The following is a 13,385-nucleotide window of genomic DNA, read 5'->3' on the forward strand; positions in this document are numbered from 1 at the left end:
AATATGAATCAAATGATTGCCATAATATTTTATGGTATATATTAGAAATGGACTACATGAAAAGTTAGTTTTACATATTCATAAGTATACTTTTAACTTCGTTTTACTTAATTTCTAAGGATAATTTACCAATCCTTGAAAAAGGAACATTAAAAAATGTGGTGATTTGTAAAGTAAAATATTTTTACACTTATAGCCCTTTAATGAACTTTTCAAATAAAAAAATTAAGGTTTAAAACTCATTATCTGTTAATAAAATTAGTCCTGAAAACTGTGACTATCCTACTTGGTTGATTATAACTCTGTCTAATGATTGTCTTTATCTAAGAATAATGACTATTCAATTCCTTACCTCGTAATTTCATCATCTCCAAGTACTGCTTTAGAAACAGGTGAATATCTGGCTGGTGATGCTGGTGTCTGGCCCAAGTAGGAAGGTGGGCTAACATGGTTATCGATAGGCTGAGAAGCTTAAAAATAAAGTAAAAAACACTCGAAAATGGAAACACACCATTCAGTACCATGTTTATAGGTTATCAATGTCACAGTTAATTAATGTATAATTCATACTCATTTACATAATAGGTTTTGGTAGAGAAAATGTATTTACTAGGTAAAAAAAATTAGAGAAGCTCAACTTTTCAGGTAAAAACTAGTTTAGACATTCAGATCAGCAAAGCAAACTTATTCCATTTGGTTTCTCTGACAAAACAACTAAAAAGGAGTTTTACAGTAACTGGTTTGCCAAATGTAAATCCAGGAAAGGTTATTCAAAAGACTGTCACAGGAAAGACTGAACTAAATAAATCTTAAGTATAATAATTTAATTTTTCTAAGAAGTTATTCTGCAGATTAACATTTTTAGAGAAGTATATTCAGGTGATCCCTGAACAACATGGGGGTTAGAAGCACTGACCCTCCAAGCAGTTGAAAATGCACATATGACTTTACAGCTGGGCCTCAATATTCATGGTTCTGCATCTACAGATTGAGCCAACCATAAGATATGTAATATGCACTGAAAAAAATCTATATATAAGTGGATCTGCGTAGTACAAACCCACACTGTTCAACAATCAACTGCATACTCAAAATTTGATTGTAAGTAACAAAAACCAAAAGCTTAAAAATAAGTGCAAAAAGATTATGCTTGACAAAGTTTTAAAATAAATTAAGGGACTTCTGGCTTTCCAGCATGACTCTCATGAAAAAAGAACATACTAAAATGCAAAAACACAGTTTGAAGAGACACGGCAAGCGTAAGAACCAGACTCATATACAAAAGTGATGCTGGAATGATCAGACCAGAATTTGAAACAAAAATGAGTAATATTCTGATATGGATAAAGCGAAGAGTATGTATAAAGAAGGCAGTATGCGAGAACAGATGCGCAATACAAGTGGAGAGATGGAAATTCTAAGAAAGAAACAAAAAGAAATACTAGAGATCAAAAACACCATAACAGAAATGAATAATGTCTTTGATGAGCTACTAGTAGTTTGGACATGGCTGAGGCAAAGAATCTCTGAGCTTGATATTTCAATAGTAACCTCTAAAACTGAAAAGCAAAGAGAAAAAATGACTGGGGTTGGTGGGCGGGGATCAGAACAAATTATCCAAGAAAAGTGACAAAACTGCAAAACTACAAAACTACATATGTGTAATGGGAATACCAAAAGGAGAAGGAGAGAAAAGAACAGAAGCATTTGAAACAACAATGATGATAATTTCCCCAATTAATGTCAGACACCAAACCATAGACAGACCTAGGAAACGCAAGAGAACACTAAGCAGGATAAATGCAAATGCATATCGTTTTCAAACTACAGAAGAAAAAAGGAGGGGCAAAAAGCCCTAAAAGTAGTCACAGGGGAATTAAAAGCTTTACCTTACTGGTAGAGGCGTAAGATAAGAATTATGTTTGACTTCTCCTTAGTAAGTTATTCAAGACAGACAATGGAGTGAAATATTTAGTGTTAAGAGAAAAAACCCACCTTGTATCCTGAGAAATTATCCTTCAAAAGTGAAGAAGACATAAACACTACATTAAACAAAAACTGAGTATGTATTGCTAGTAGATTTGGCTTTTGAAATGTTAAAAGAAGTTCTTTAGAGACAAGGGAAGTTAGTAGGTCAGAAGTTCAGTTATACAGAAAGAAAGAGCCCTGAGGGAATAAGGTAAAATAAAAACTAGTTTTTCTTATTCTTGATTGATCTAACAAAAAACATTGTTCAAAATAACAGCAATGTTGTATTTGACTATGTTTATTTATGCATCTATATATTTGTGTATAAATGAAATGAATGTCAGCATGATACAAGGATACAAATGATACATGAAACAAAAGTGATACAAGGGATGGGAGTGAGGAATTAGTATTATTGTGTTACTATAAGAAACTCTCACTAACAGTAAAGCTGTACAGTGTTACCTCAGAGTGGAATCAGATTAGCATACATGAATATTGCAAACTCTAGGGCAACCACTAAAAAAAGTGAAAGAGAATAAACTAATACACTAAGGAGGGAGAGAAAACAGAATCATATAAAATGCTTGATTAAAGCCATCCCCCTCCCCCCAAAAAATGGATGACAAATATAGGACCAAAAAACAGGGCAACAAATAGAGTAGCAAATATCACAGACATTAATCCAACTCTATCAATAATCACTTTGAATATCAATGGCCTAAATACACCAATGTGAAGTGGAAACAATGTCAGACTTTGTTTTTTCTGGGGCTCCAAAATCACTGCAGATGGTGATTGCAGCCATGACATTAAAAGACGCTTACTCCTTGGAAAGAAAGTTATGACCAACATAGATAGCATATTCAAAAGCAGAGACATTACTTTGCCAACAAAGGTCTGTCTAGTCAAGGCTATGGTGTTTCCAGTGGTCATGTATGGATGTGAGAGTTGGACTGTGAAGAAAGCTGAGTGCCAAAGAATTGATGCTTTTGAACTGTGGTGTTGGAGAAGACTCTTCAGAGTCCCTTGGACTGCAAGGAGATCCAACCAGTCCATTCTAAAGGAGATCAGTCCTGGGTGTTCATTCGAAGGACTCATGCTAAAGATGCAACTCCAATACTTTGGCCACCTCATGCGAAGAGTTGACTCATTGGAAAAGACTATGATGCTGGGAGAGATTGGGGGCAGGAGGAGAAGTGGACGACAGAGGATGAGATGGCTGGATGGTATCACCGACTCAATGGACATGAGTTTGGGTAAACTCCGGGAGTTGGTGATGGACAGGGAGGCCTGGCGTGTTGCGATCCATGGGGTTGCAAAGAGTCGGACACGACTGAGCGACTGAACTGATTGTCAGAGTGGATCAAAAAACCAAGACCCAAGAATATACTGTTTACAGTAAAGCCACTTTAAATATAAAGGCTTATATATATTAAAAGTAAAAGGATGGAGACAGATACACAATGCTAACACTAATCAAAAGAAAGAAGGAGTAGCTATATTAATTTCCAACTGAGAAGACTTCAAAGTAAGGAAAATTATCCAGGTTAAAGAAGGGCATTACTTAATGATAAGGTCGTCAGTTCTCCAAGAAGATACACAATCTTTAACATCTAACAATCAGGTATCAAACTATGTGAGGCCAAACTATGTAAGAAATCGATTAATCCATACCTCTTTATCAGAAATGAACAAATACAGCAGGCAGAAAATCAGGAAGGACATAGTTGAACCCAATAATATCACTAATCAATTGGATATGATGGACATCTACAGACCACTGCATCCAACAACAGCAGAAAACATATTTTTCTTAAGCTTCCATGTTAACATTCACCAAGACAGACCATGTCCTGGGCTATAAAACATATCTCAACAAATTCAAAAAATAGAAATCATATAATGTTCATTCTTAGACCACAATGAAATTAAACTAGAAATCAATAACAAAATGATAGCTAAAACCCCCAAATATGTGGAGACTAAATAACATAACACATTCCTAGATACACTTGGGTCAAGGAGGCAATCTCCAGAGAAATTTAAAAAATGTTTTGAACTAAAAGAAAATGAAAACACAACTTATCGACATCTGGGATGCAGGAAAAGCAGTGCTTAGGGAGAAATTTACAGTATTAAATGCATATATTAGAAAAAGAGAAAGATCTTTATCTGAAATGAATCATCTTGGCTTCTACCTTATAAAACTAGAAAAAAGAGTAAATGAAATTCAGAGTAAGCACAAGAAAAAAAAATCTGAGTAGAAATCAATGAAATTTTAAAAACAAGAAATCAACAGAGAAAAAATTTAATAAAAACCAAAAGCTGGTTCTTTGAAAAGATCAATAAAATCAATAAGCCTCTAGCCAGGCTAAGAAAAAAAGAGAGAAGACAGAAATGAAAAAGCAGATATCACTACAGGTTCCAGGATATTAAAAGAAGAGTAAGTATTATGAAGAACTCTATGCCCAAAGATTTGGTAACCTAGACGAAATGGACCAGGTCCTTAAGAGACAATCTGCCAAAACTCATAAAAAAGAAATAGGCAATCTGAACAAACCTATGTCTATTAGAAAAACTGAATCAATAATTGATAATCCTCTGAAAAGAAAGCACCAGGCCCAAATGGGTTCAGTGGTGAGTTCTATAAAATATTAAAGAAATGAATTATACCAATTGTCTATAACCAGTTCCAGGACACAGAAGCCAAGAGAATACTTCCTAACTTATTCTGTGAAGCCAGCATTATTTAACAAAACCAGACAAAGAAATCTTAAGGAAAAAAACCCTATAGAACAACATCTCTCATGAACATAAGTGGAAAAATCTGCAACAAAATGTCAACCAATTAAATCCAACAATATATAAAAAAATTATATACCACAAGCATCTGGGATTTATCCCAAGTATGCAAGGTTGGTTCAATATTCTGAAAAAAATACATATGATACAGCACATGTGTGTGCATACATACTCAGTTGCTAAGTCATGTCCAACTCTTTGTGACCCCATGGACTACAGGCCTTCAGGCTCCTCTGTCCATGGGATTTTCCAGGAAAGAATAGTGAAGTGGGTGGCCATTTCCTCTTCCAGGGGACCTTTCCAAACCAGTGATCAAATGCACATCTCCTTTGTCTCCTGCACTAAGGTAATGCTTATTAAATCAATGTGATACTGCTGTACAACTATTAGAATGGCTAAAAAAACAGAACAACGGTAAAACCAAATGCTTGAGAGGATGTGGAGTAACAGGAACTCTCATACATTGCTGGTGGAAATGCAAAATGGTACAGCCACTTTGGAAGACAATTTGGCTGTTTACATTATAAAACTAAACACAGTCTTACCACACAATCCAGCAATTGCACTCCTTGGTTATTTACCCAAAGGAGTTAAAAATTCCTGCACATTACTATGCGAAAGGAAGCTTTTTGCTTTTCTTTCAAATATCTACTATGCCTTCTTTAATTCAACAGGTTTATGGAAAACTTCAGCCTGTGTGATTTTAAAATACTTTTGATTTTTAACTTAAACTTGGCAAAATCAGCAGAGGGCTGAATTATTTTTATTGTTTTTAAGGAGTTTGAGGTTTTTGGGTATAACTTTGGTATTTCAATTGGATATACATGGTATATTCAATGCCATTTTGTACGTTTCAGGTAAAGTACGAAATGTCATTAATCAAATTATATAGAACGTATTTTATGAAAAGCAAAATGTGATATGTATTTTTAAAAACTGTTTATGAGTACAGTTGATTTACAATGTTGTGTTAGTTTTAGGTATAAGAAATTCAGATTTTAAAGGCTACATATTGTATGATTCCAACTACACGACATTCTGAAAAAGGCAAAACTATGGAGGTAGTAAAATGATCAGAGGATGCCAGAGGTTAGAGGAGAGGGAGGGATGAATAGGCAGAGTACAGGATTTTTAGGGCAATCAAACTGTGCTGTATGATACTGATAGATGGTACATGTCATTATACATTTATCCAACCCTACAGAATGTACAACAAGAGAGAACCCTAAAGTATACTATGGGCTTTGGGTAATGATGTGGCAATGTAGGGTCATCAGTTGGAATCAACATACCACTCTGGTGGGAGATGTTGATAATAGGAAAAGCTATGGAGGTGGGACCGGAGAAGGTGATGGCACCTCATTCCAGTACTCTTGTCTGGAAAATCCCATGGATGGAGGATTCTGGTGGGCTACAGTCCATGGGGTGGCTAAGAGTCGGACACGACTGAGCGACTTCACTTTCACTTTTCACTTTCATGCATTGGAGAAGGAAATGGCAACTCACTCCAGTATTCTTGCCTGGAGAATCCCAGGGACGGGGGAGCCTGGTGGGCTGCCGTCTATGGGGTTGCACAGAGTCAGACACAATTGAAGCGACTTAGCAGCAGCAGCATGGAGGTGGGACACCTCTGGATCTTTGCTTAATTTTCCTGTGACCCTAAAACTGCTCTAAAATGTAAAGGGAAAAAAAGGGCATGCCCTGACACCAGCTCAGATCTGTCAATCCAATTCATAATTATCCTTTTTAATGCATCCCCCCAAAAATGGTAACCTAGTAAAAGAAACAAAAAAATATAAGCAAAACTCCAGTAATAATTTCATTTCAATAATAATAAACATCAATACAGTCCATCAGTTGTAATTCTAGTAAGAGCTAAGAACAGAAAATTATCAAGTTATTTCTGACCCAGGTAAGCAACATATTTCAGTTGTAACTTCCAAAACTACAATGCATTTGAATTATGTGATCGTTGAAAAATGTAGAAAGCAGTATTTAACTTTTTTGAGATATTAACTATGATAAAGGTACAACGCATTTCAAAAATCTAGCTGAAATATTTATTACTTAACCACCAATCTCTCCTTTCATTACATTTCTGTCTTCTATGCACAAAACACTGTTAATACCTATTGGGAAAACAAAAACATGCAAGGATCATTACTTCAAATTACTATAGTGGCCAGACAGGTAACATTAAGAGTGAAGCAGCCTGAGTGAAAGACAGTAGGTAATGACTATAAATATGGTATACTGAGAAGAATATATGCTCTATCAAAAGGAGATAGCATATATACATCTGTATCTTTCTGTAATCATACAAAAAGGAAAAAGACTGTATCTACTGACAGCATATGGTTTTGAAGTCTGCTGCATCTTTGATTTTATAAGCTTGCAGTCTCCATTAGCAGTTGTTTCCTGTCCAATTCATATATAAGATGCTGTTTTGCATTTGAGCCAAAGCTTTCTATCAATGGCTCTTCTGAAGACCAAAGTCTTTCCTGGTGTGATATGTAAGAATATCTGTGATTTTCAATGGAACTGGCATGATGGCCTAAAGCGACTGACATTCTTGTGAATCATTATAATCACTGGCCTTTTAAAGTCCAGAGTTTACTGATTTCTGACTCAAATTTCTTCGCTGCATTAACAAGTTTGGCTGAAACAAATGAACAACAAAAAACCCACTGGGCAAGAAACTCAGTCAACTGCCCAAGCCAGAAAATGTATCTTTTCCCTACCATATCCAGACTTTGCTTTTATTTGATGGATCCTTTCTGAAGGAGTCATTCTCACATGTAAGACATGTATCTCACATGGCAGGAACTAAAAATTAATGTTTCTATCAGAGAAATGACTGTCTAAAGAATAATCAGATAAAACAATGCTATTTCCTATACCCCAAATCCGAAGCAATAAAGATTCCTCAGAGAACTACAAAACAAGGGAGCCTGAATATTGTCCTTAGATATCTAGGTTAATGACCCAAACCCTCCAAAGTTTAGGAGAGAAGCCAAGTGGAAGAACTTAAGGTAAAAGAAAGAGATCAGTGGGGGGTTAGAAGTTTAACAACATCTTTCATCTGAAGAGAATATAAATTAAAAGTGAAAAGATACATAATGCAAAAGCATGAGAATTTTAATGTCATCAAAGAAACTATGTTCTTTATCACAGAGGTCCCCAACCCCCAGGCCGCTTAACAGTGCTGTTTAGGAATTCAGCTGCATACCAGCAGGTGAGCGGCGGGTGAGCAAGCTTCAGAGGCCACTCTCCATTGCTCACATTAACTGCCTGAACCTTCCCTCCATCTGCCCCACCCATCGAAAAACTGTCTTCCATGAAACCAGTCCCTGGTGCCAAAAAGGTTGGGAACCACTGCTTTATCAGATCCAATGAACTTTTTTTATTCAGTAATAAACTTCCTTTTATTCCTGGGTGGGCTTCCCTGATAGCTCAGTTGGTAAAGAATCCACCTGCAATGCAGGAGACCCCAGTTTGATTCCTGGGTACCATATTTTGGCTATTATCCATAGGTGCATTACAACTGTTAAGAGCATGACCCCATCTTAGATTTATGGTCATAGCTAAATGATAATTCCAAGCTTTTCTCCAGTCATGTTCTGCTTCTTAGGGAGCAAGACTAGATGAAGATAGCAAGCTGAACTAGGGTTGGAATTCTGCCAGTGAAGATGAAGAAGGCAAGAAAGAAGAAGCTATATGCAGTGAACTGAATATAATGACAAACCAAGGAGGCTAAGTTAAAAAAAGAAGACAAGTAAAGACACACAAAAGAGACACAAAGGAACAACCAAGTAATGACATCAAATGACTGAAGATCAAAATGAAGATGAACTGTTAGGAGTAAATAAACTGATGGATGTAGTCAGAAAATGAGATGATTTTATCAAGATTTTGGACATGGTGAAGGTACTGACAATTGATAAGATCTAAATTATTATCTTGGAAGCAAGAATCTGAGTTGGAGTGGAGGGCAGAAAAGTTAGAAACAGATCAGTAAACAAAGAAGCCTGGTAACTGAATGAATCAGTGTGGGTTTTGACTGGTCATCACTAAGGATGACAATGTGAATAACAGTATCAAAGGACAATGAGAGCTCCACTAATACCTTCAGTACCTAAAGCCACACTGGTGGGGAGGACACTAGATGACTAACGTAAGGAATAGGCAGTAAGGTGAACAGTCTGATGGCAAGGGCTTCAGGAGAGCCAACAGGTAAAAACCATTTATGTAAAAAGTTGTCAAACATAAATGCTTCTTAAAACACATATAAGCAAGTTATTTATGAATTGTGTGCATAGTATGAACATGGTCGGGAAGTGTATAACAAAATTCATATGAAGAGAGGAGAATGGAAACAAAACACTTTTATGATAAAGTTGAACTAGCAACATAAACTTCAACTTTTTCACAATATTCTATTAGTTTAAAAACAGATAAAAAAAGACAAGAAATATCCTATATATGACTACAGGGAAAACAATTAAATATTATTTAATTACTACTCTTTAGGACCAGTTCTCCTATTTTTAAAATGTCATATTATTTTACATAAAATAGATAATTCAATAAAAAGTAACATTTTCTTTCTAGTTCAACTGTAAGCAGCAGCTTGTTTTTTTGTATATTTGGCCATAATCGGGATGCCAATTCTCAGTCTGTTAACTGGCACTTAGTTGTCTTGAACAGATAAGGCAGCATAATAAATAAGATCAATATTTAAATTGGTGAATAAAAGAGCTTATCATTGAATTTGCTGCTGCTAATAAATAAAAATTACATAAAGCCCTGTGCAAGCCAAATATATGGAAGAATTTTCAGCAAGTAGTAAAGTTCTGACACGAAGTGTAAGACATCATCTCTGTTCATTAAAGAGACTGAATATTATTACAAAACCACAAGTATCTCTAAAATTCTATAATTTAGAAAAGGAAAGCTTGGAAAAGCAGATTATAGAGTATATTGATCTTTATTACATATGGGTGCTTCTAGTATTGACTCAATATACCAAATAAAACTTTCATTTTTCAATCAACATGAACATATTAAAAATATATTTATATTTCATCTCAGCTTGTATATTAAAAAAAGAAAATCACATAGGAAGCTTAAAATTACCTAGGTACTTTCATTACAGTACAATTCTAGGAAATACAACTGTATTATGCACAACTGTGTTACATAATACACTAACAGTTTGAAGTACAAAGATGGTATCTGTGCTCACACAGTTGAGAGTATAGAAAAGCCCGTCTTAAGTTATTATTTCTCAAAGCACAGCCCATGAACCAGCAGCACTAGAAGTATCAGAATTACCTTGCTTGTTAAAATAATTACTTGTTCAAGTATATTTCTGTGTTCCATCTCAAAATTATTAGAACAAAACAAGAATCTCCATTATGAGCAAATACCTTTGGTGGCTATCATTTACATAAAAGTTTAAGAATCAATGCCTTAAATAATTATTGCTATGACATTACAGGTGAAAAAGTGAAAAACTCACCCCCCTTATTATTAGGAAGATTCTGACTTAAAATTGATTTTTAAAAATTATTAGGTTAAAATGTTTAACACTTCTCTTAAATATTTGTATAATGTTTAAACTTTATATTGGGAACTTTCATTAAAATTTATCACGTCTAAGGAAATAAGATAGATTATAAGATAGATTATAAGCAAACAGACTTACAGTTGGTGATATCAGGTGGTGCATAGCCATCATTCATATACATACTTGTGGGTTTTGCCACTTTCAAATAAACAAAATCAGATGTGTTCTTTAAGGCAGTTACTGCTTCTTCATGAGTAACTTCTTCTAAACACACACTATTCACCTAAAAGAAAATCCCCAAAGTTTTACTTCTTCCTTCCCGCTCTGAATGCCGTATTTTTTTTCCCCTCTTTACTCCTCTGGGTAGAATTTTTAGTATACTGTTGAACAGGAGTGGTAGTTGTGTCTTTCTAGGAATTTGTCTATTTCATCTAAGTTACCTGATGTGTTGGTATAGAGTTGGTCATAAATAGAAGTATTGGCTTATGCTCTTTCATTCCTACTTTTAGAAATTTGAGTTATTTTTTTCTTTGTCAATCTAGCTAAAGGTTGTCAATTTTGTTGATCTTTTCAAAGGCCCAAGTTCTGGTTTCTCTATGGTTGTCCTATTCCATATGTTGTTAAGTTTTGCCCTAATCCTTTCTCTTCTGCTAGCATTAGGTTTAGACTGTTCCTCTTTTCAGGAAACACTTTTTTGGGTGTGTATGTTTGCCTTTGAACTGTTTATTTTATATTGGAGTATAGTCAATTAACAATGTTGTGATAGTTTCCGGCAGCCAGCAAAGGGACTCAATCATACATGTACATGTATTCATTCTCCCCTGAATTTCCCTCCCATCCAGACTGCCACATAACATTGAGCAGAGTTCCCTGTGCTATACAAAGGTCCTGGATGATTATCCATTCTAAACACAGCAGACTGTTTCTAGTGTTTTAAATTATAATGTACTAAACAAATGTTCATTTTAGTATATTTTCCATTTCTCTAACATGCAACTTTATAACCGACTGTAGATTTTTTTTAATGTTTTGACAAAAATTTCTAAAGGTCACAGAACAATCCTAACTTTCCCACTGATTACTAATAAAGCTTTGCAGGGTTTCAGCTGCATGGTCATTCTTATGGTCCCACCCTACAGTGTATAATGAGGACTGTGTACATTCTGAAATATTCACCTGTGGTACACTGTTCATCTGATGGCCTGCAATGAGACGTTAGCAACTATGACACAAAGTGAGGATTAATAAATGCCACACATTAGAGCTATCTTCTTGGAAAGCTTACTTGTCGTATGTTTCTCTTGGAACCTGGCCATCTTATTAAGAAGCCCAACTTAGCCATCCCACTTGAGCTCCCAGCTAACAGGCAAAACTAACTGTTCCACTATATATAAGCCAGCTTGAAAGTGGACCCCTGGCCCTAGTTTAGCCACCCCAGTAGACATTACAAGGAGTCAAGACATGCTGTCTGGGCCAAACACACCCAAATTGCATAAGTATAAGTAAATAAATAACTGTTGTCATTTTAGTCACTAATGTTAGTGTTTTCTTATGCAGCATTAGATAACTGAATGCTGCTGCTGCTGCTGCTAAGTCACTTCAGTCGTGTCCGACTCTGTGTGACCCCATAGACGGCAGCCACCAGGCTCCCCCGTCCCTGGGATTCTCCAGGCAAGAACACTGAAGTGGGTTGCCATTTCCTTCTCCAATGCATGAAAGTGAAAAGTAAAAGTGAAAGTGAAGTCGTGTCCAACTCTTAGTGACCCCATGGACTGTAACCTACCAGGCTCCTCCATCCATGGTATTTTCCAGGCAAAGTACTGGAGTGGGGTGCCATTGCCTTCTCCAGATAACTGAATAAAGAGCTAATAAGATTTGTTAAGGGATTCAACGTGGAGAGGGAAAGAAAGAGAATGATCCTAAAGTTTCAGACCTGGGCAAAATAGAAGGATAAAGTTCCTATTTAATTAGATGTGAAAATTACGCAAAGTGCAGAATTGGGGGTGGCAGGGTTGGGGGGGGTTGCTGTGACTTGGAAGTTTATTTTTAGATACAGTTGTCCTTTGGTATCTGTGGGGGAATGATTCTATGACCCCAGTGCCCAAATTACCCTTCTTAAGGATAAAAAAAAATTCTGCAGATTCTCAAGCTCCTATGTAAAATGGAATAGTATTTGCATACACATAGTGTCCCTTGGGGGCTTCCCTAGTGGCTCAGACGGTAATGGAGGTTCATAACACTGTACAGGAGACAGTGACCAACATCATCCCAAAGAAAAAGAAATGCAAGAAGGCAAAATGGCTGTCTTAAGGAAGCCTTACAAATAGCTGAGAAAAGAAGAGAAATGAAAGGCAATGGAGAAAAGGAAAGATATACCCAACTGAATGCAGAGGTCCAGAGAATAGCAAGAAGAGATAAAGTCTTCTTCAGTGAACAATGCAAAGAAATAAGAGAAAACAATAGAATGGGAACGATTAGAGATCTCTTCAAGAATATTGGAGATACCAAGGGGAAATTTCATACAAGGATGGCCACAAAAAAGGACAGAAACAGTAAGGATCTAACAGAAGCAAAACAGATTAAAAACAGGTGGCAAGAATACATGGAAGAACTATACAAAAAAGGTCTTAATGACCCAGATAAGCACAATGGTGTGGTCACTCACCTAGAGCCAGACATCCTGGAGTGTGAAGTCAAATAGGCATCTCTTTCTATTAGGAAAAAAACTAGTGGAGGTGATAGAATTACGGTTGAGTTACTGAAAATCCTAAATGATGACGCTCCTAAAAGATGCTAAAACGCTGCACTCAATATGTCAGCAAATTTGGAAAACGCAGCAGTGGCCAAAGGACTAGAAAAGGTCATTTCATTCTAATCCCAAAGAAGGGCAATTCCAAGGAATGTTCAAACTACTGTATAATTGTGCTCATTTCACATGCTAGCAAAGTTATGCTCAAAATCCTTCAAGTTAGGCTTCAGCAGTAAGTGAACCGAGAACTTCCAGATGTACAAACTGGATTTAGAAAAGGCAGAGGAACCAGAG

General features: G+C 36.0%; 1 protein-coding gene across 9 annotated transcripts in view; it reads right to left on the bottom strand.

The window, feature by feature from the left end:
- DLG1 (discs large MAGUK scaffold protein 1) overlaps nt 1-13,385 on the bottom strand; it is a 262,255-nt gene that overhangs the window by 86,561 nt on the left and 162,309 nt on the right. For all 9 annotated transcript variants that reach the window (XM_044943013.2, XM_044943017.2, XM_044943038.2 and 6 more), the window contains 2 exons: nt 10,481-10,625; nt 353-470 (listed from right to left, as the gene is read on the bottom strand). In XM_044943013.2, coding sequence (XP_044798948.2) covers nt 353-470; nt 10,481-10,625 — 263 coding nt within the window. The remainder of the gene's footprint in view (nt 1-352; nt 471-10,480; nt 10,626-13,385) is intronic.

The sequence above is a fragment of the Bubalus bubalis genome, chromosome 1 (assembly GCF_019923935.1).
Source record: "Bubalus bubalis isolate 160015118507 breed Murrah chromosome 1, NDDB_SH_1, whole genome shotgun sequence".
Lineage (NCBI taxonomy): Eukaryota > Metazoa > Chordata > Mammalia > Artiodactyla > Bovidae > Bubalus > Bubalus bubalis.